The sequence below is a fragment of the Lacerta agilis genome, chromosome 6 (assembly GCF_009819535.1).
Source record: "Lacerta agilis isolate rLacAgi1 chromosome 6, rLacAgi1.pri, whole genome shotgun sequence".
Lineage (NCBI taxonomy): Eukaryota > Metazoa > Chordata > Lepidosauria > Squamata > Lacertidae > Lacerta > Lacerta agilis.
Genome location: NC_046317.1, coordinates 73,915,065 through 73,939,101, shown reverse-complemented (window position 1 = coordinate 73,939,101; position 24,037 = coordinate 73,915,065). Strand labels below are relative to the sequence as shown.

General features: G+C 42.9%; 1 protein-coding gene across 2 annotated transcripts in view; it reads right to left on the bottom strand.

Annotated features, from left to right (window-relative positions):
• RIMS4 (regulating synaptic membrane exocytosis 4) overlaps positions 1 to 24,037 on the bottom strand; it is an 89,664-nt gene that overhangs the window by 15,330 nt on the left and 50,297 nt on the right. The window contains exon 2 of one of the 2 annotated variants that reach the window (XM_033153439.1): positions 7,093 to 7,234. In XM_033153439.1, the coding sequence (XP_033009330.1) occupies positions 7,093 to 7,234 (142 nt within the window). The remainder of the gene's footprint in view (positions 1 to 7,092; positions 7,235 to 24,037) is intronic. The other variant, XM_033153440.1, reaches the window with a different exon arrangement.

The following is a 24,037-nucleotide window of genomic DNA, read 5'->3' as shown; positions in this document are numbered from 1 at the left end:
GTGCTGCTACAGAGTGCCAAGCCGAAGCTTTCATCTCACCAAAAGCCTCAAGATTTCATTACTCTGCCTGTCCACCTTTCCAAGCTCTCCAACCCTGAAAAAGCCATTGCTCTGCAACTCCCAACTATTCACATGGCCAAAGAGGGACAGATTCTACCCCCACTCCATGCCCTGGCACTCAGAAAACCTTCCCTTTAGTGACCCGCCTATGCTCACTATGCAAAAAAAGTGCTCAGTGGTTCCCTAACTGCCCCGCCACCAATACTGACTACTTGGACATGGCCGAGGGTCTTGGCAGACCACTTAATGACGTTTCTGCCTGCAGAGATTGCAATGTGCTGTGCTGGAGGCTGTATAATTTTTAAATTGCGTTTTATTACTGCTTCTATTTCGTATATATCAAATCTTATTGCATTGCAATTTGAATTCAAAACTGTAATGGCAAAATCCAATATAAGAAATAAAAGAAGCAATAAAAAATACAATTAAAAATCAATATGAATATTTAATATGATTGATCTGCCACCTCCCATCTTCAGCCACAAATCTACAGACATACCATGGAGCACATGCATGATCAAAGTTTTGGAAACCCTGACTTATAAGTAGCTAGGGATGTTGGAGTATTCAATGAAAATGGAAAGAACAGCAGAAATTGCCAATGTTTGCTTACTTGCCCCATGTCTAGAACAGTAATCAATTCAACAAATACAATCAGTATTTGCTGTTGTTGTTTTCTGTCCACAAGCAAAACATAATTAATTATATTCCCCTCCGTCATTTGCATTGTGTTTCCTTTACACTGAAATGAATGGGGTGGGATAATGTAATGACAATGCAATTTACAAAATTAACCATGTGAATTATGTAATTTTGCCACAGTGGGCAACAAGGCGAATAACATAGTTTTTAGCAGAAGACATACTGCAGCGGAATGGAAACAGTGTTGCACGCAGCAAATTCAGAGCAGATTGGGAAATGATGCTTCTTACACCCCCAGAGGTAGCACAACTGCTTTGTATGCAGAGACTCTCAGGTTCAACTCTTGGTATCTTATTTATTTTTATCTTAGCTGAATTCTTACCTTGCAAACAGCAGATGCTTTGCTGCCTCTATGCTACCATGAAAGCATTCAAGGAGTGCTTCCAGATTATCACTACCGTACTTTACAGGAGAGATTCATGTGCATAATGGAATTTAGTTTGTGGACTCAAAGTGGATTAAAGTGTTCTGCAATCCTGGCACAAGTTTGCTTAAAAAAGAAGGTACTTTTTGCAGTTAGGAAAGTGATGGGGAAACACACTGAAAATTGTGGGATGAATGAATGATTAATAGGAAGACCTATAAACACCCTGCAAGCAAATCAGGGTGAATGTTCATTGTTGTATGACCTCCCTGCAAAGCAAACAAATCAGAACAAATGCTCAGTGAACACTGGGCATTGTTTAATCAATAGGTAAGCTTTGTGCAAGCAAATGAAGATGAATGCTCAATAAACAGGTCATCTGGAGGAGTCCAGGGACAGAGGGGGCTGAGAGAAAATGATGGAATGAACTCAAAGGAATGCTAAGAAACTGCAGAGGAGAGACTAGGAGACTAGAGGCTTCATTTGAACAGAATCAAGTATCTTTCTTTCTCTTTCTTTGGCAATCACTCATAGCTGAGTAAGATTGTCTTCCATAAACACAGATTTAACAATGACCGTGGAGGCCAGTTCTGGATCCACACGTCCTTCCACAGTGGGGACATTTGTTCCCAGGCAGGAGTTGACCACGGTGTGGATTTGCCAAGCGTGCCTTCCTCTTAGCACGTTTCTCCCTTGCGTCCTGAGTTTGAGTGCCTTCAAAGCCCATGACACCTTTGGTAAAGGCTGTTCTCCAATGGAGCGCTCGCAGGCCAGTGTTTCCCAGTTGTTGGTGTTTACACTACATTTTTTTTATATTTGCCTTGAGATAGTCTTTAAACCTCTTTTGTTGACCATTAGCCTTACGCTTTCCATTTTTAAGTTCGGAATAGAGGAGTTGCTTTTGAGTATACACTTCCGGAGTCAATACTAAATATATAAATTCTGGTAAATGAGCCACCATGGCTGATAGAGGGCCATGGACATTTGTGTTCCAGGCTTTTTAGACTCATCTACTATATGAAACCAAAGGGGCATATTGGTTGCCAGATGTGAAATATATTGGCATTATTTTCAGCTCTCCTACACCACGACAGTGGCCATTGAGAGACTTCACCTCCATGAGTTTGTTCATCTCTTTTAAAGGCAACTTAGCCTTTTTGCTCTTCTAGGAATGGCATGAGAATTTGGTTCAAAGATGTGTCGTCTTTCTGTTTCTAAAGTTTCATTTCTAAGTATAAATTAGCACATATAAATCGTATGCACATATATGTATTCCCCCCCCCCCTTTTTTTTAGCTGTGCAAGAATGGTAAACTGTAGCAGGAACAGCAATCTGGACTATGTGCAGTGCTTGGATGGTTCAGAAACCTGTAATCTCATAGACCACAAGAATGAGCCAATGAACCTGACTACAGAAGACTTGCCACTGGATCTGAACCTTTGAGCAATGAGACCGGAAAGAAGCAAAGTCCAGGGCGGGGGGAGACTTTCTTGACCATTCTTCAGTTTTTCTTCAGACATCGAATAGCCACTATCGCAAATTATCAGGCTGAATGGAAATGAATGTTCCGACTTGCAGATGGATTCCAAACATCCCCATCAATGCGAGGGAGAATGGAGGGGGTATCTTGGGAGAACACCTGCGGCAGGAACATTTAATGAAGAATAATGCTCATGGTTTTCAAAATTTGCTGTGGAGAGTCCATAAATCTGCTGATCAGCTCTTGCCTGGAGAGCTGTTAGATGCTGAATCAAACAGAGCACTGGGTGGGCATTACTCAAAGTAGAGATTTACAATGGATCTCTCTTACCCTTGCGGGCAGACGACTTTTGCAGGCAGGCACTGTTTGTAAACAAAGCACTAATGGTGAGAAGACTTTGAAGCCTCTGTGGAGCGAATTGCCATAAACCTGCCTGATACACGTTAAAACACGTTTATTACACCATCGGAGTTGCTCAGAAGACGACACTTTGGAAATTTGCTGGCATCAAGTTGCCTGACTGATCACCTAACAGAATAAATGGAGCAAATAATCTTTCACAATTGGATTAATGTGCCTTCACTTCATCACTTTCACTTCTTAAAGTGGATTAGCCCTGACTGTTTCTGATGTTATCTAATATGGACAGCTAGATGTACTACCACCGTCCTCTTGGCAGTGCAGAGGAACGGTTTTCAGCAATATCCTCCTGACTCTTAGGCGAAGGGTGCTGGGAATTGCAGCTCTGCGAGGAGTGAACTACCGTTCCCAGGATTCTTTGAGGGAAGTAATTTTCTGGTTCAATACATGGATAAAATATATTATGACATCAGCTTCTATGGACCAGAGTCAGATGCACGAAGGGTTGCTGGAAAGTGGCAGGTTTATGTTTACATGGGTGTGTAGAGGGAAAAGAAAAAGGGTGTTGTAAACAGTGGGCTGAAATGGACCACTCACAACAACAGCAATCATTCCCTTTTCCTAATTATTTACAAATGTATGCACCACTGCAGTGACTGTGTGCGCGCTTGAACACTGCTGCATGATATGTGAGAGGTTCCTTTAATTTACAAACTGACAGTCACGCAGCTACTCGGGTTCTCTGTTAGAAGGGATGATATCTGGGTTTCACAGGTAGGCATGTGGCAAACAGAGCTGCAGGCATCTCTGCAGCCCTTCCATGCTGTATCTCAGAGTGGAGCCCACATTATGCCATGACACCAGCCTCTAGGGAAGTGGCAAGAGAACATTTTGTTTTAAGAGCTGAAACAAAGCATGAAGGGGGGGGGTAGGCAGAGCAAATTGACGACGTGTCCTTGCAGAGCACGGTTTTGACTTCCATATCAAACGAGAGAGCGCCTTTCCTGTTCCTCCCGAAGTCATTGCCTGCTGTGTTATTCTAACGTAAGAAAGTCACCTTAGCATTCTGCAAACTAATCATCCCAGCGGTCGTCAGCAGGAAACAAGAAAGCCTTCAACTGCAATGCATTTCGTACTGCTGCAGCCCACAATATTTTATTCTGGGGCAATTTACCTGAAGTCAGCTCATCCAAGAAAACCAGTCACTGGGTGTGTGTGTGTGCGCACGCACACAGTGGAAGTAATTATGGAAAACATAATTAACTTGCCACATCTTGCCTACTGTACCATCTAGTATACCCAGGACATTGTTGGAGTCAGAGCTAAGCTTCATATTCTCTGTTGAATCAGCAAAATCTCCAAACAACAGTGATTGTTTCTGAGTTGGATAAAACCCTAATTTTTTAAACCATGTTTTCATATCTGCTCTGGTGCAGAAATTTTCCTTGTCTTAAAACTTATAACCTGTCTTTCTTCAAGGCAGCTTATGAATCATTAGAAATATAAAATACATATGAAAACTTCACGGAACAAAACAGGATTATAGAAAAATAGAGTCAGCACAACACATCTTCCTAGCATGGAATGTCAGTTAAGGCTGAGCTAAAAACCAGCACTTTGAATTGTGCCTGGAAATGAACAAGGAGTCAGTGCAGATTGAAGAAAATCAGAATAACGCACACCATGAAATAAAACACTGGACAACGTTCTTGCCGTTGCATTTTGCATTGGCTGAGATTTCCAAACACTTTTTAAAAGCTGCCCCACATGGAGTGCATTGCAGTAATCTAATCTGGATTGATTCCTGTTCGTTTCCTGCAAACCATGATTTGCAAACCAGAAGGCATCCTCAGGACCACGCAAGACTCCTGGTTAGCAACAGACAAGATGAGCACCAGCACAGATGTAATACTAAGCCATGGTTACAGGTGACAAAGGGGGAAGAGGGGGAAATCTATGCCTGAGAGTGAAAGAGGATCGAGTGTCTATTCCTGAGGCTGGATCTCAATTTGGAAGCCATGATTTGCAGGGAGCCATTTCTGCACCTCCACAAGGTCTTGGATGTGAGTTGGCATTCACGTCATGACAGCTTTCCCCAGGGGTAAAACCTCTGAGCTGAAAGCTGGAGGAACAATTTGACTTCTCGCTAGCTTTCTTAGCTGGCTGCTCTCCTGGGAGACGTGCAAGCTTCCTAATTTGGCAGCTCATCAGGATGAGTAAGTAGCAACAGGTCTCTAAATATCTGTCCTCAGCTGGGAGGCTAGTAAGGGCTTGGTCATCTTGACTTGTAGGCGCTATTCAAATGGCAAAGGCAAGTGTGTGTGTGAGCTACTTCTCAAGAACTGAAACACGGAGGGATGAAATGTGCCATCGATGTAATACAGGTTCTGAAAGTCCTAAGCCACAAGAAGTGACTTATGCAAGGAAACCATTAAAAATTCATAAAATGCTGTTATCTCTCGACAATGCTCCCCGAAAGAAATAATTCAGTATTTGCTTTCACAGAACAGGTCTAGGCATTCAGTAGCTGGTGTTCTTAACCTAGGTTGTTTCCATGATGCAGCATTTAAGCACTGCTGAAGATTTCTTCTTTTTTGCAGTTAGCTGGAAAAGCAATTAGAATGGAGTTTCCACACAAGTTTCCACCAGCCGTGCCCTTCCTTCCCCATGACCAATGTCCTCTTAGCTTCCTATCATGTTTACTCACAAATAAGCCCTGTAAAAGTTCCCAGCAATGTTCTTTTTAACAAATTCCTCAGTTCTGCCAATTTTATTGCTTCCTGATGCATGTGAGTGTGTGCTGGTGGTGAATAGCCAATTAATTGCCCATTTAATAGCCTCTCTTATTTGCATGCATGAAAAGGGCTGTGATTGCAGAAGCTTCTAAGTGCAGCAAAGAAAGCAAAATATGCTTCCGATATTCTAGGAGCAAAATTGGAACTGGAAGCATGATTTGGAATAAACATGAGCGCTCACATCTTGTGCCTTTCTGAATCTCTCTGTCCGTGTCACCCCTCCTTGTTGGCCAAGGAGCTGTTATATCATCCCATGTAAACTTGGAGTTTGAATATAAAGGGTACAGTTGCATGCCATTAACTTTAATAAATGGAGGATACTGCAATGGAGCAGCTTTTTACCAAGATACTCTATTTCTTTTGGAATTGGGCTGTTACCCACTTCCAATCAGAGCCTGAACATGAAAGCAGCCATTCTGTGCAGTGATGCTGCACAGATGATCCAAGATATTTGTACATCGTTCCCGAGAGGATGAACCACACAGACAGGAAAGGAAATAATTGTTGTTGGCATGGAAAACAGATTCCCTGCATGACCAAAAGAACACGCCTCAGTTCCAAATTCACTGAATTTTGTAACGCAGGCAAGGAACAAAATTGCCTTACTGCAATTGCGTAGCAGAACTATTTCCTTGGAGGCAGGTTTTCATGGAAGGCATCAGCTACATAATCATTACAATTGCAGAGTGGTAACAACAAACAAACAAACAAACAATAGCAATGAATAATAATGCCTGGTAGGATCTCTAACTTTAAACCATTTCTCCAAAGACCTCAATGAGACACCTCTGAAGACCACCCAGGCTCTAAAATTCAGAGAATGACATCCCACAACTGAATTAATTTTGTGCTGCTGTCAGACTTTGGGGTTGAATCCACAGCAAATACATTGCATATTGGGCCTACTGAAATCAATGAGACTTTATCATTACTCATGTCTCACTGTGATTGATTGCGTAGAGATTGGCAGGAATTTTTCCAGGGAGATGGGGAGGAAAAGGAAAACATTGATTGGGAGGAGGCTAGTTTCAGACACTAGATAGATAGATAGATAGATAGAGAGTGCCTCTACATTATGCCTCATATCTTGGGTTCCACAACCACTAGAAACTTATTTTTTAAAAACTGAAAGCTGGGAATCTGGGGGTTATGGTTTTTTATGGGGAGTGGCAACTGTTCCCTGGAAGCCCATTCAAAGATGCCTACTCTGTCAATGTGTTTGTTGGTACAGGTAACGCAGAGGACACATTATTATATTTTACAGTTAATCAATCTATCAATCAATAGATAAAGATATACAGATATATGTACTTTGCCCTCTTGCTACTTACTTTCCTTCGGATCCATAGCTGTTCATACTCTCCTCAATGGATTCATGGCTGGCTTGTCGGATTGTTCGGCTTGGCATTTCAACAGCAAGGCCAGTTTCTGTGCTCCGCTGGATGGCACCTTTGAGTTTCCGGCCATCTCCTTCTAAAACAAAGACAAAGAGCATGTGGGAAGGAGGGAAGGGGGAAGGGGGGCAGGGAGGAAGACAAGAAAAGTGATTAGGCATTTTGATATTGGGTGAAGACTATACAACACTGGAAAGCAACATGCCAATAGATAAATACAGTGGTACCTAGGGTTAAGTACTTAATTCGTTCCGGAGGTCCGTTCTTAACCTGAAGCGTACTTAACCTGAAGCACCACTTTAGCTAATGGGACTTCCTGCTGCCACTGCACCGCCAGAGCACTATTTCTGTTCTTAAGCGGAGTTCTTAACCTGAAGCGTACTTAACCGGAAGCGTACTTAACCCGAGGTACCACTGTACAAAGATTCGTACTTGGGAATCTGGAAACTAGGACAACACCAGATAATCTGGAAACCTGGAGCACTTTCTGGTGTGGCAGGAAGAGGGTTGAGCCTACAATGAGGCAGAATGAGGCAGATGCCTCGGGCGGCAGGTGCTTAGGTGCAGGGAGTGGCCAGAGCTGTGAGTGCCATGTGGCCTTCCCTGTACTTTCTGCACTAGCCTGCTGTCCTTAAGTGCAGTGGAAAGGACTGTCCTCTCACTAGTATTGGATTAAGATTCAACTACCAGTCCAGTTGCTTTCTGTATGAGCCTTGGGGGAGGACACCATATTGTCCTTTGCCTCAGGCAGCAAAATGTCTTGAGTTGGCCCTGGGTTTGACACCCTAGATTCCGTTTTGCTTTCGGTGACACATCCTTCTACACACTAACTGATGTATGCGCATAGAGCTTCTCCATAAAAATCCACACAATTATGGAACTTTCTCAGTTTCCTACATTCAAAGCCAGCAAATTAGCCTTGGCTTTTGAGGCCTGAGTGTGATTGAAAAGCCAGGCTTTCAGTTTGCAAAAGTAGCAGAACCAGATATTACCCCTACAGCACAAGCCTCGTTTATATAAACAACAGATAAGCAGTAAAACTCTCCCTGGTCTGTGGCATTACCAGGGATGGAAGGGTCTATTTCCATTCCCTCAGTTTTTATTTCCCCCCCCAATATGAAATTCAGTGCTCTGCATTTCTGCAGCAATTTGTGAAAATCTTCGTAAAAAACATTCAACATTTTTGTATGTGTTTTTGACTAATGCACACATTTTTGCAAGCATTTTCTCCTAATGTAATACTGCATGTTTGTATGATACTTTCGCAAATGCAGTCATTTTATGCACTCTACATAGATACGTGTTTTTGGAAACATTGGTTGGTTGGGGAACTGCATCACAAAATCTGGATAAAAGCCAATTTCAAAGGGTGGTTATGACTTGATAAATTCGGCTTTAATTCTGAACAGAATCAAGTTCCACACACACACACACACACACACACCCATTCCTAACTACTGCAGATAAAAATGTAGCAGGGAGATAGCATGAATGCCTGCTTCTTATGGAAAAAGCAAACAAATCCTTGCACATAGGTACTTGGATAACCTTATGGTTTCCTGGGAGATGTTCCTATATGGAGGAATATTTAGACCTATGGTATTCCCTTACCTAGCAACTGGTTTTGCATACCAATTCTCAAAGTTACACCTAAATTTTCACATTTGATGTTCTTGTCTGGTGTGCTTGAGAGAATTATCACTTTGCATTGCAATGGCCAAATTTGCAGAGAAAATGTCCTGCTGAAGTACTTTCCCATGGAATGAATAATGTTGAGTCCCTTCCCTGAAAAACCAGCCTTCGAAAGCCCATCCTCTTAAATTAACAGTTTCTATTTTCATCACCCACTCTCACAGTCCACGTTTCTTAGAATAAATTATATTATATAATGAATATATAATAAGTACCATTAACACTAATTGCTTTGGCTTACGTCAGGAAGCTAAGAAGTTTCAGCTGACATGCAATACTTAAACCATAACGCTGACAAAGGGCTGCAAAATTCTGCTAATGAATTAGGATGCTGAACTCTCTGCAAAATGCGTGCTGCCGTTAAAAATGCTATTCTCATTCTGTCTTTTTCTGGCAAGGGACGGATACCTGCTGTATTCATGTCCTGCCAGGTGAGAGACATCTGCCTTATGAGACTACACCTTTTTGTGTTAACCTTGATATTACCCTATATGAATTGTCACCCTGTCAATTGACTTATCAGTGGACCATTTCCAGGCAAGGGAGAAATAAGGAGAATAGATCTTCTGCTCAGGGGCATACTTTGGGGAGGGCCAGGGGGCTGTAGCCCTGGGAGCATGATCTTGAGGGGACATGAACCAGGCTCCTCCCCAATAGGGATCCCTGCACTGCTTGCCACCACAGGTCTCTGGGCCCTGGAGCCTGGCCTGGCCTGGTCTTGCTGCCATGCCCTGGCCCCCTTGCCAAATGACTGCCCAGCCAGCATTGCAGGGATGTGCCCACCAAGGGCCACGTTGGCCAGCCAGGCTCCCCCCTGTGCAGGCAGGCAGGTGGTGCAGTGCAACCCTCTGAACCCTCCATGCCCCGCATCTACCTGGCAATGGCAGTGAGGGTTGGGCTGGCATGACAGGTTTTGTTCAACCTCTGAGCTCAGCCCCTGGTCCTGCCCCGGGCACCAACAAAGGTTGCAACACCACTGCTTCTGTTCAAAATAGCCTATTGCCAAGTCTTCCCTCTACTTCTCTCTTCCTATGTGTGATAGCTAGAGAAAATGTCTCTTCTTCACTTTCCCTGGCCTTTGTCTTGCAGAGTGGAGAAACACCTGAGGAAATGAAAAAGGGCCACCAAATAGTATGGCTTTAAAAGAGGGTTATTGATGGAGGATAAAGCTATCTGTGGCTACCTGATATGATAGCTATGTTTTACTTCTACTGTTAGATGCAGCATGTTTTTGAACAGTAGCCGCTGGAACTCGCATGCTGGGAAAGTGCTTTTCTATTCAGGTCCGGCTTGCCAGCTTCCCCTAAGCATCTGGTTGGCCAATGTAAGAAGATGCTGGGCTAAATTAGTCTTTGGCCTGATCCAGCAGGGCTCTTCTGATGCTCTTATGGCCCTAGTGTCCAAATCAACAGAAGTGTCCAATTCTGGGTGCCGCAATTTAAGACATATATTGACACGCTGGAATGTGTGCAGAGGAGGGCAACCAAGATGATCCAGGGTCTGGAAACCAAGCCTTATGAGGGACAGTTGAAGGAGCTGAGTATGTTTAGCCAGGAAAAGAGGAAACTGAGAGGAGATGTGATAGCCATCTTCAAATATCTCCAAGGCTATCACATGGAAGATGGAAAAGGCTTGTTTTCGCCTGTTCCAGAGGACTCAAAATAATGGCTTCAAGTTACAAGAAAGGAGATTCCAACAAAACATCCAGAAAAACTTTCTGAATTCCACAGAGGGAAGAGACAGGATGTAAAAGTAATAAATAAATAGCAGAATACTGGCTCCTATAAACAGTTATACATCTACAGATATCCACAATATGCTAAAGCCCTTAGACATTCATAGCATAGTCTCTGAAACTCATGAAGGAGGTTCCACAAATAGGGGCCTTCCCAGCTGATGACTTCAAATGTAAAGTTATTAAAGCTTTACATTATGATAAAAGGGTACAGTTATTGCAGTTATCACTCACATTTGCAATGAATCCCCTAAGGTAGCTTTTCCTCTGGTGAGATGCTCAAATTCCCAGTACCCAAATTGCAAGTTTGGGGATGCTGCAATCCTGATTCTTCCCTCAGTAAGGAAATCCTTGGCTCTTGCCAAGGAGTGCAGCTGTGACAAATGTCGCAGGCACTTATTTGACAATGGTTACATTTGCCACTGGCCACCCAACACCTCCCGCCTCTCGTCTTCTCCCGAGTCGGTGCCAAATCTCAAGCCATGTTAGAGGCTGCAGTGTCCAACCTCGGAGGTAGCATCTGGTTTCACGAAGTGTCTCCCACGTGATCAGTGCCATCCATGATTCCAGAAGCTGAAGCCTTGGCTAGGGCTCAGCTGCTGCTAATGCACTTCTCGTTTTGCCTTTGTTGCTTCCCTCACCCCCAGCCAGATGGGAAGCACAGAAGGGTAGACTGATACAGAGGAACTGCTGAAGATCACTCCCGGCTTCCTCTTAATTACCGTGCACCACAATTACATAAATTCCACCCTTCCCTCCATTTCAGATACCACAGTACCAAAGTGTGGCTTGTTGTTTTTTTTAATCAGCCAACGCCACGATGAAAGCAGATGGGACATCTTCAGCCACCTCTAAGAAGGCCTTTTGAGACAGCTTCTTAAAACTGGCCATCTCTCAAATTGGCTGTGGGTAGATTTGTAGTACTGCCATGTCACCTCAGCTGTCTGCTTGAATTTGTGTTTCGTGTGATGGAAGGACATGAACGGAAAGACAAAGCAAAGTGCTTCTGCTATCATCTCGTAGGTTTTAAAACCATCACTCACAGCAGTAAGGAGAAGCCTGAAAACCAGTCTGCTAAAGGATAGTTATTTACAGATGAAAACTCTGGTGCTTTCCAAACTTCCTGCTGGAAAAAAAGATGGGTGGGGTATAAATATTATTATTATTATTATTATTATTTCAGGGATGTTCTGGGACTTATGCAACCAAATGGAGCTCAAGCTAGAGAGATCATCAGTGACAATGGATGTGGTGCAATATTAGCAGGTGATGTGTCTTCAGTGCACCCAAAGACTTTCCATGCATGCAGTTGGATACTTGGCACAGAGTCCGGCACACTGAATATATCAGCTTCCTTGCCCCCTTCTAAAACCCAAGCATCTAGAATCATAGTTGCAGTGAAAGCAGTAAAGTAGGAGCTGGGTATGTTTAGCCTGGAGAAGAGAAGGTTAAGGGGTGATATGATAGCCATGTTCAAATATATAAAAGGATGTCATATAGAGGACGGTGAAAGGTTGTTTTCTGCTGCTCCAGAGAAGCGGACACGGAGCAATGGATTCAAACTACAAGAAAGAAGATTCCACCTAAACATTAGGAAGAACTTCCTGACAGTGAGAGCTGTTCGGCAGTGGAATTTGCTACCAAGAAGTGTGGTGGAGTATCCTTCTTTGGAGGTCTTTAAGCAGAGGCTTGACAGCCATCTGTCAGGAATGCTTTGATGGTGTTTCCTGCTTGGCAGGGGGTTGGACTGGATGGCCCTTGTGGTCTCTTCCAACTCTATGATTCTATGATTCTATGTATGTCAGCAGTACCTGGACAGATATCAGAAACCAGAAGAGGAATGTGAAGATTTTACAGAGCTGAAGAGACAGAGCATAACCATCTGGCAAAGCTTATGCGCCCCCCCCATCTTACGTCTGCTCCTCCCCATTTAGGGTTGCCATCCCCCCAGTATGCTTCGGAGGAAAGGGTTTGGCTTTTTGTTTCTTTTCTTTTTCAGTTAAGTTTTTAATAGAGACAATGAAAGGATGGGTGAGGATGGCACATTTGGCAAATCCTCACCGTGATCAACTCCCACTCACATATCCCCACTGTAGAAGGACGTGTGGATCCAGAATTGGCCTCCACAGTCACTTACGGACACACTTTTAAGACCATATTCATGGAAGACAATCTTACCCAGCTACAAGTGATAGAAGAAGAAGAAGAAGAAGAAGAAGAAGAAGAAGAAGAAGAAGAAGAAGGGTGAGGAATAAAATAAAAAAACCAAAAAATTCCTTCCAGTAGCACCTTAGAGACCAACTAAGTTTGTTATTGGTATGAGCTTTCGTGTGCATGCACACTTCTTCAGAGTGAGGAATGTTCAAGATCTGTAAAGTCATGAACTACAGTGTATCTAGGCAAATTGAACAGAAAACCCAAACAATGAAAGAAAAGCATATTTAATTTTGGGTTAATTACAGCAAAAAAGGGGGGGCAATGCCCTCTAGCTCTGATTGCTTTAAACATTCATGGGCAGCAGGCAAATCAATTTGTATGAGCCCAGAAAGTGAAATGCAACCACCAGATCCATTGAGTGTGGGAGTAGCAGATGATGGAAGCCAGTTAAATAAAGGATGTCCCTCATCATCTTCCCATGTTTGATTAGCATTGCTTGGCCACTGCTGGAGACAAATGGATGCTTGATTCTGATCCAGCTTCATTATGTCCTTGTGACAATTGTGGTGTCCCCTGAGTGATGATGCACCAAGAGAAAATAATTTATCTTTGTTAGCTTGTTAAGGGCTATCTGTTTTGAGTATCGATCTCCTTTCCTGTGGCAGTGGAAGATGTATACACCCTGCACACGTTGCAATTAAAACTTGCTAGCGGTGGTTAAATTAATTGACAGCCTACCCAAGGGAAGGCTGCTACGGAGTGGATTACAGTCTGGGAATGTATTCATTTGAATTCACACAAGTAGCCAAGCTCATCTGGATCATGTAGCTCACAGTTGGCCCTCCGCATCCTTCATGGTGGCCTTCAAGCCCATCCCAGAGCGAGAAAGTGAGGAAGCGGAAGAGAAGGATTGGAAGAGAATGAATGGGTGATCAAGGAATAAAGTGTGTGGTGGTGGTGGGGGAGTGCTTCTAATCTCTGCTCGTTGCATACAGTGAAGATACCAGGTAGCCTGACATCTGGCTGGTTGATAGGGGATCAAATATTTATTTCACTCATTATAATGCACATCAATCTCTGACTTTTGTCGTTATTCTGTCTCTCACAGCTACAATAAACCTACCATTAAAATTATGAAGCGGTCATTTGTTTGTCAGGGGGCAAACTGGCAAATTTATCAGGGGATCAAATACTCCCCCCCCCCACTGTATATTGTTTTTACTGTTTTGTTGTACTGTATGTTGCTTTGTGGGGGGAAAGGGTGGGAGAACAATCTAATAAATTATTATTACTGTTGTTTATCATGAGCAAGCAATATGCTTGTGCATGCTGCCCATTTGCTTCCACTTTGCTCCTCCACTGGCATGATCAAGATGCAATGACTCACAATACTTCTTAGCACACGATGGGGCGTTCAGAGCGCTCTCACTCACTGTGCTGACCACCCCCTCTTAGTGGCCAACTCCCCCCTCTTTCGAGGTTATAAAGACAAAGTGTTGATCATCTATTCTGCAGCCATTTATACCGACAGAATAGGGTGAATTCGAACCACTATTAGAAAACAACAACACAATGGCTAGAGTGTGTCATCTCTAATGCTAAGAGATTATGTTTGGCACGGTGCATTGGGGCTTGGAATGACCCACCGTGTCTCAGAATTGTGACTCACTACACCTTGGCTCAGTTATATATTCCCCAGGACATGGCATGTAAACATCTGAGCATGCATCAAAGCATTTTTCAGATCCACTCGTCGTGCCAAAATGTCAACGCATTTCTTCATTTCTTATTGTACATCACTATATCTAGCCACAGGGCTATCACACCAGCGGAAACGTATGCAGCTATTACATATTTAACTTTCCAGTTTGTAATTCTTCGCGATTCCACTCTTCTGGGAACTTGTAAAAGCTACAGCAGTGTAATGACTGAAACATGATCAGCGATGTGGAAACCCCCTTGCAAATTTTAGCTCTGCTATAAACTCATTGGGTAGAGCTTTAGGTAAATCATTGCCTTTCACACACACACACACACACACACACACAAACACACACACCGGATATGTAATACCGGGTAGAAGGATACTCAATGTCTACTTGCGGGAGTGTTGCTGAGATTATTTATTTTGTTAAAAATGTATAGCACCCTTCATCTGTGGATCTCAGGGTGGTTCACAGCATAGAAATACAGGATAAAAGCACAAATAGTTAGAACAAAAACAAAACAATAACCCCCATAATAAAACACAATAAAAACCAAAACAAACCAGATAATAACAAACAAATAATGTGTGAGAAGTACCTTAGAGCACTTGAGGAGCACAATATGTAAAAACTAAGGGCATGGCTCAGTCAGTAGAGCATGTGATTCTTAATATCAGGGTCATGGGTTCTAGCCCCACATTGGGCAAAAGATTCCCATGTTGCAAGGATTTGGACTAGATTATCTTTGTGGTCCTTTCCAGCTCTATGATTCTATGATTCAGCCAAATTGAGCACATCTTTCCCACTGAAATCAATAAGGCTTAGACATCCTCATCTTTGGCTGGATTGTGCCCTGAGCATTATTGCTTCCTTTTTAAATCCGCCTGCTGCTTCTCCACTCTCTTCTTAGTTCTTGATTCTCTCAGCTTTCTCATTTTAAATCCCATCCACTGTGATTACCATTCAATTTTCCTACATTTAGGTCCCCACTAGGCTTCCACTCTAGTGACACAGGAGGAAATTGATTCAAGGGGCTGTAGAAGTATCTCTCTGAGTGGGGCTTTCCAGATCTGGTACATTAAGTGGAATCGATTCGAAGTTGAACAGGCGGTGCCTGGATTTAAAATGGATCAGATTGCCTTCCAAGATTTCTTATTTTGCACCAAAGCACACAGGGCACTAATAGATCCAAGGTTTACGTGCCAACAGGAGTTGAGCAGATTGGCTTTGCTGCTGTGAGTCCTCATCAACAACAGACCTGCACAACTTGCAGTCCACGTGATAAGCTCTGCTGGCAGTAGGGTGTGTGTGTGTGTCTGTCTGTACACCCACGTTAGTGCCTCTTGGATTCTGCCCCTGCCTCCCTCCTGGATGGGAAAGCCCTGCCCTGCTCACTTGGAAAGGTGCCAAATTCTGGAATAGCTCAGTTGGTAGAGCATGAGACTCTTAATTTCAGGGTCATGAGTTCAAGCCTCACGTTAGGCCAAAAGATCCCTGCATCACAGGGGGTTGGACTAGATGACCCTTGTGGTCCCTTCCAACTTTATGATTCTAAGTTTATGTTCAGTAATGTGCTAAGCTTTGCCCCCAAAGAGACTAACGCAGCACACAGCACTCTGCTCTTTTCCTTCTTAGGGCTTGTCCCAGGGAAGAAATGCTTCACAACAACCCTATGAGGTAGGTTAGGCTGAGAGATAGTGACTGGCCCAAGATCAACCCTGTGAGCTTCAAGGCTGAACAGAGATTTGAACCTGGGCCTCAGCAGTCCCAGCCTTGAACTGTTACTGTCTCTCTTATAATTTGGTTTCTTGGTTGTTGCTCTGGGTTGTTTTGCTTTGTTTTTTGTTTCATTGGCTGTGTTTGCTCCTAAATGATTTCGCACTTTCTTTCCTGACTTATTCAGATACAGAGAACAGAGCGCCCCGAGGACTATTTGCCAGGAGGCATTTCATTATCCATCCGTTCTGAGCCGAATAAAAGAATCCCTTTGGTCCAAAATACAAGAGAGGTAAAAATAGCATCTCAACAGAACGGCATGAATACCAAACACCTTGATGCACACAGGAAGTGTACGAAGCCATTCGCCTTCACCGCATATTCTGCAGGCCTTTGCTTCGCTCCCTTGCTTTTAATTTACAGTGTGCATCTATCTGTGTTTGTGTGTTTGACAAGCAAAGCTGTTTGGAGTAGCTGTCTGCTGCAAGGAATCACATGGAGGCCATAGCCAATGACTGGAGTCATATGAGCGCACGCATGAAGAGCTCTGCAGGATCAGACCAAGGGTCTGTCTCATCCAGCATGGCTTCTGATAGTAGTAAGCAGAGGTGTAGTGGTCAGGGGCTGCAAGGGTTAAAAACCTCCTACTATTTTTCTGCAGCAAGGTTCCTGTCTCCAGCGTCCTACAGCTGCCCAATCAGCATGAAAGGGAAGCTCTCTAGCCAATCAGGAGAAGTCTTCTCACCCTTTGTGATGAATAGAGCCAATCAGAATGAAGGGAAGGGTGTTGGCCACTGAAGATTGGCTCCTAGGGTCACTCTGATGAAGGTGGGTGAAAAGAGCTCTAAGGATGCTCCAATGCTAAGCATTTAGAGACACTGAAAACACAAGGGGCTTCAGTTTCAAGATACTGGTAGGCAAATTCTGTTATGTACAATGGAGCTTCAAGGAAAACACAACTAAAGTCACCCCAAAGGAAGATACTGAAGCACTCCAAATCATTTGCCCATGTGCATGCGCAGGAGATAGTAGATCTAGTTGAAGAGCAACACATGGACATTTGGATTGATCGAGTAAACATGCACAATGTTTCTTTTGTTTTTCTATAAATTAATTATGCATTTTGTGTGGGGAAGGGGGAAATACTCCCTTTGGGGGCATCATGAATCAACTGCCCATTTCACTAGACAACACTCCGTCCCCCTACAAGTTCTCATAAGGAAAAGTCATTCCTCAGAGCATTTAACCAGCTGAATGCAATTGCAGTGTGACTGGAAGAGCTAGCATGCCGCTTGACAGGCAAGTTACAGTCCTTTCCACCTTAATGGGTTGAGAATTTTGATGAGCACCTGAAGCAAGGCATTTTACATTGCGTTTCATATAGGAGCAAGTAGGAACTGTGATGGGTGTCTAAATAATGTATTGGTTGAAAAGAACGATAGAAAATGGCAGGAGATGACCTCGGGGCAACAATCCGTCAGTTGGCGTCATCCTTTGAGCTTGTCATCTGAGTCACTAAAAGCCTTCCACAATGCGTGCACAGAGCTTTAAAAAAATGGAAGAGAACCTCGTAAGGAGGTAGGGAGAAGCATCTGAAGGAGGAGTGGGTGAATCTGTCCATTTCCAGATTCTTGTTTTTCTGCTCTTTAATTCACTTCTCCACATTTTCTGGAAGCCATAGGAGGGAAGATTGCTCTTGTGCTCAGGTCCTGCCTGCTGGCTCCCCACAGGCATCTGGCTGGCTATTGTGAGAGCAGGGTGCTGGCCTAGAAGGATGAATGGCCTGATTCAGCAGGCTTTCCTTATGTTCCTGTGTTTCCACATCAGTTTGTGGAAAAAACAAGTCCTTGTGAAAATTCAGCAGCGTTTTAGTGCAAGTTTCTCCCTGTATTACAATTTCGCCCAGTGCACACATTTTTTTTTTACAAACAAATTCCCTCTTATAGAAAGCATTTTTGTATGCCACTTTCATTAATATATGCAGGTTGTGTGCACTTTATACAAGCAGATGCAGAGAGGGACCCATTGTTGCATTTGTGTGCACATTACAATGCAAAATTCAGAGATGTGCGAATTTTGAGGCACGGGCGTGTTTCAGTTTGTACATTGTTTCAGAAAGTTCGAATTAGTAGGTTTGCCTATAAAGGCAAACTTCATTGGATTTCTCCCTACCCCTAATCTGAAGTCAAGTCTGTGCAACTCAGAATCCTGGCCACACTTGCGTCTCATGCTCTTCTAGCAACTGAGCGATCGTCAAGAGGCGATGTCAGAGACACATCCCAGGCAGGAAAAAACACTCGGGATACAAAGCAGGGCCAGGGAGGGGGGTTCAATCCAGTGGGCCAGGCTAAAAAGGCTGAACATTGTCAGGACAGGCCCATTCACTAACTAATATGTTAATGTGTGCACTTGATGAAGGTGCAGTCAGTGATAATCTGCCTTGCATGCAGAATGTCCAAGGTTCAACACCCATCATCTCCAGGTAGGGCAGGGAATATTGTCCCCTGTCTGAAATCCTGGAAAGAGACTTGCAGTCAGTGTCAACAACACTGTACTGGATGCAACAATGGGTCCCTCTCTGTATAAGGCAGCTAGTTTCCTGTGCTCCTATGCACATACAACCTTTTCCTCTAATGGTTAAGAGGAGAGAGCAGTAGCCACTGTCTGGACTAAAGTGGGAGAGGGGCAGCTAACTGAGTTTACCTTGCCCTCACCCCCCCTCACCAATCCTTGAGGCAGCACTGACCTTCACAAGTCGGTCAGTTTCCATTAACCTTACCTTGGCCTTTGCTTTTGACAGTTGTTATTAAAGGAAACTGTTACGGTGTTAAAGGTTGCAAAATAAATGGCAGGACACAACATGAAAAATGGCCAAAAAAAGAATAGAGAGATCCATATATAGAAGCCAGCTCCCATAATCAAAGCCAAATTGTTGTGGAGTGGGCTTCCGGTTTGGTGCCGAGTCAATGGCGGACGGGAGTCCGACGGCTCCGTCCTCCGTTAGGCGATAGGGAGCTCCGTGCCTGCGCCACGGGTCCCTTAAAGCCACGGGAAGAGCGTCCCGTGGACCGACGGCTTCGTGGGTCCCAGACGTGCTGTCTCCGCTCCTGATTGACCCTCGTAAGGGGGGAAATCGGGCGAGCGGAGCCCCAGCACGGGACTGAAGAAGCGACTGCCTGCGGAGGATCAAAGCAGCGATCCCGCCAGACCTGAGCACCCGGCACTTCCTACATAGTAACTTCCAAAGAAACTCTGTAAGTCAAAATACTGGATTATTTTACAAGTTTAAAGAGCACTGCTTGCAGAGGAAACTTCAAAAGGAAGCCTGTTCCCTTTGAACTGTTTGCGCGAGCTTGGTAGCGCTAAAAGATCAAAGCCGCGGCTAACGGGAAAGTTTTGCGAATTCTGCCAAACTTTTTAAAAGTTACTTAAAAGTTGTTTAAAGGTTGTTTAAAGACTTAAAAATAGCTGATATGGCAAAAGAAGACACCGCTCCCCCTCTGGACTAGGATTCCGGGTCAGTAGCGGGCTGCAATATATTGTTGCCATTTTTTCTTTGTTGGTGTTCCAGGGTTACAGTGACTGTTTACCAGTGGAGATACTTTGACTCTTTTGCAGCCAGATACAAGCTATTTTATAGACTTGGTGGTTACATTGCAAGTGAGAAACAGATACTGACTTGGGCTATTTAAAATAGACTCTTCTTGGCTTTAAGGAACTTATAACTTTTGAAAAATCTGAACTCTTTGCCTAAAAGTTGGATTACTGGACTGTTGTGGATTCCTGGCTCAGCAGCCTCTTTGTTCTCAGAAGCTAGCTGCAGGCCACCTGGTGTTTACTTTTGGGACTGTTGGTCTTCTGCTGTGAATGTCTGAGATAGTTACTACAGCAACTGGAGTGACCTTGAGATTACAGCTGCAGAGCCCACAGGGAATGGAAACTAGATCTAAAGGAACTGGCTCTGAAAAAAGGAAAGGCTCTGTTTCCTTAACTCTACAGGAACAAATGGAGAAATTGGTTGCAAGTGTGGCAGAAATTGCAGCAGGTTTGAAAAGTGTCACCGAAGGGTTGAAGCAAACACAAGAATCGGTGAACACTATTGGTGCATCAGTGAATACTACAGTTAACTCTGCAATAGAAAAACTCCAAGTGGATATTAAGGCTGACATTAAAACCTCCACCCAGACTTTAGAAAAATCAATTGGCCAAATTGAGGAAAATGTAAGAAAGAACAGAGAAGAAATTAATAAAATTGGGCAGGAGGTGACTACGTTAAAAAAGGACTCTGAGGAAATTAAAGTGGTCAGAGAAAAAATAAAAAAGGTGGAGGAAAAATTGGACAATTTAGATTTGGAGCAGATAGAAAATATTGGAACACGACAGAGAACTGTGGAAGAGTCTCTTGCTTTTCTGCAACTACACCAGAGAGAAGGAAACATCCGTCTAAGGGGTCTTCCAGAATTGGAGGGGGAAGACCTAAAAGCCTATATCGTGGAACTATTTTCAACTTTTTGGGAGTTAGAAGAGGTAAACGTCTCAGCACGCATAGTGAAGGCCTTCAGATTTGGACCAAGAGGCTCCAGAGGAAAGAAAAGCACTAAAACAGTCAGTGACTGTTTGATTGTGCTGCATGATAGACACGACAGAGACTATTTCCTGGATTTACACTACAGAAACAACCTGGTGGTACAGCAGAACAAAGTAATTTTTTATAAGGATATCCCCAGATTCTTTTTAGATAAAAGAGCTCCTTATAACGACCTGGTGACGGAGCTAAGAAGAAGAAAAATCTCCTTCAGTTGGGAATTTCCAGAAGGCCTGGCATTTACGTTTGAAGGGAAAAAGATAAGAATAAGGTCCTTGGCGGAAAAGCAAAAGTTTCTGGACAAGCATCTGGAATTCTTTAAAGGAACTCCATTGGACCCAGCACAGCTCTACAAGTTTCCAGAAGTATTCCCACCACCGCCGGGACTACCAGGACCAAGCCAAGATCCAGAACAAGACAAGAAAGGACAGGCAACTGGAGGAGAGGAATAAACAAAGAAATGGCGCTCAAGTTAATGACTTGGAATGTTCGGGGATTGAATCAGAGACCAAAGAGACGCAGAGTGTTTTATAGCATAGAAAAGAAGAATTTGGATATAATATGTTTACAGGAAACCCACATAGTCCGGCGTCACAGAAGACTACTACAGAACAAAAAATTAGGCCAAGAGTTCATATCATCGGACAAGGTCAAGAAGAGAGGAGTAGTGATTTATGCAAAGGAGAAATATAGCCCAAGACAGCTATTTAAAGATGAAGAAGGGAGATACATCGCAATTGAAATTAACGTACAAGGCGAAAAAATTTTGATTCTGGGACTTTATGCACCAAATGATGGAAAGTCGATTTTCTACAAAAAAATACATGACTTGCTGCTGGATTATTTGGACTATAAGGTAGTTTGCCTTGGAGATTTTAATGGGGCAGTTTCCACATTAATGGACAGATCTCAAAGAACAAAATTAACAAATGATGGGAAACTTCCAAAGACTTTCTTTGAAATGGTGGACAATTTGAATTTGGTGGATTCTTGGAGATTAAAAAATCCCACAGAAACAGAGGCAACGTATTTCAGCGAATCTCAGCAGTCATGGTCGAGGATAGACTACATCTGGATCTCGAATGAATTGGCTCCAAAATTACAAAAGGCAGAAATCGGCTCTAAAACGCTTTCAGACCATAATCCGGTACAGGTAAACCTAAAAATGATTTCCAAGGACTCTTTTAGATGGAGAATGGATGACGCATTGATGAGAGATACCAAGCTAGTAGAAAGAGCGGCGAAAAAGATGAAAGAATATTTTCAGATTAATTGGACTTCAGAAGTGGAGAAAAGGATTGCCTGGGATGCAAGTAAAGCGGTAATGAGAGGATTCCTCATTAGTGAAAAGGCAAAAAAGAAGAAACAACAAAGTGCAGAAATGGAGAGATTGTTAAAATCAATCAAAGAAAAGGAAAAGGAACTAAGAGGACACCCCAGATGTGTCAAAATCCAAAAAGAAATCAAATACTTGCAATCCCAATATGCGAATATTATGAATCAAGATATTGAATGGAAAGTGAAAATGATGAAACAAAGAACATTTGAATCTGCTAATAAATGTGGAAAACTACTAGCTTGGCAATTAAAGAAAAGACAAAAGGCAAATGTCATCAGCAAATTGGTAGTAAATGGAAAAAACGTAGAGAAACCGGAGGAAATCAGATGGTGTTTTCAGAGATTTTACAAGCAACTGTACAAGGAGGAGAAGATAGAAGAAGTAGAGATAGACCGATTTCTGGAAAAGAATGGATTGCAAAAAGTCCCAGAGGAAAAATTAATAACTCTCAACCACCCAATATCGACGCAAGAAATAGAAGACGCAATAAACAATATGCAATTGGGGAAGGCTCCAGGACCGGATGGACTAACAGCAAAATATTATAAGTCACTGAAAGATTGGCTATCGCAGCCGTTAAGAGAAGTTTGCAATAAAATACTAGAAGGAGATAGGGCACCAGAGACGTGGAAAGAAGCCTTTATCACACTGATTCCAAAACCAGATACAGATAAGACTCTAATGAAAAATTATCGTCCAATTTCCCTTTTGAATGTGGATTATAAAATTTTTGCAAATGTTTTGGCTACAAGGTTGAAAAGAGTGTTGAAAGACTATATACATAGAGACCAAGCAGGTTTCTTGCCAGGAAGACAAATAAGCAATAATACGAGAATTATTGTGGACATTTTAGAAAAACTGGAGAGAGACATAAATACAGATGCGGCACTATTGTTTGTTGATGCAGAGAAAGCTTTTGATAAAGTATCTTGGACATTTATGAAAAAGAATTTGGAAAAGATGGGAGTTGGAGAAAATTTTTTAAATGGCATTAAGGCCATTTATACAGAACAAAGAGCAAAAGTCATTGTAAACAGTGTGATATCGGAGGAGATCGAAGTAGAGAAAGGAACAAGACAAGGGTGCCCTATCTCCCCCTTACTTTTTATTACGGTCCTGGAAGTCCTTCTAAATATGATTCGGAAAGATAAACAGACAAAAGGAATTAAAGTGGGAGAGAAGGAATACAAATTACGCGCCTTCGCAGACGATTTGATGTTATCCCTGCAAGAACCAGAAAGCAGTGTCCCCAGAGCCTTGGAATTAATCGAACAATTTGGACTTGTAGCTGGCTTTAAATTAAATAAGCAGAAAACCAAGGTTTTAGGTAAAAATTTGAGTGCAGAACAGATTCAAAGAATACAAGAAGCCACAGGCCTCAATTTTGTTAAATCCGTAAAATATCTAGGTATCAATCTCACAAACAAGAACCTGAACCTGTATAAGGATAATTACGAAAAACTGTGGATGGAGATAAAAAAAGATATGGAGATCTGGACAAGACTTAAACTGTCGTTAATGGGAAGAATAGCAGTGGTTAAAATGAATGTCCTACCAAGGATGCTGTTTTTATTCCAAGCCATACCAATTTTGGACAAACTAGACTGTTTTAAGAAATGGCAAAAGGACCTATCGAAATTTATATGGCAGGGCAAAAAGCCAAGAATAAAATTTAAGATTTTAACAGACTCTAAAGAGAGAGGAGGCTTTGCCCTGCCGGACTTAAGGCTCTATTTTGAAGCTGCGGCCTTTTGCTGGTTAAAGGATTGGTTTAAATTAGAGAACGTTGATGTGTTGGACTTGGAGGGACATGATAACATGTTTGGTTGGCATGCATACCTTTGGTATGACAAGGTTAAAATCCACAGAACTTTTAAGTCTCATATAGTTAGAAAATCCCTATATCAGGTTTGGACTAGATACAAAGACCTGCTTGAGAGAAAGACTCCTAG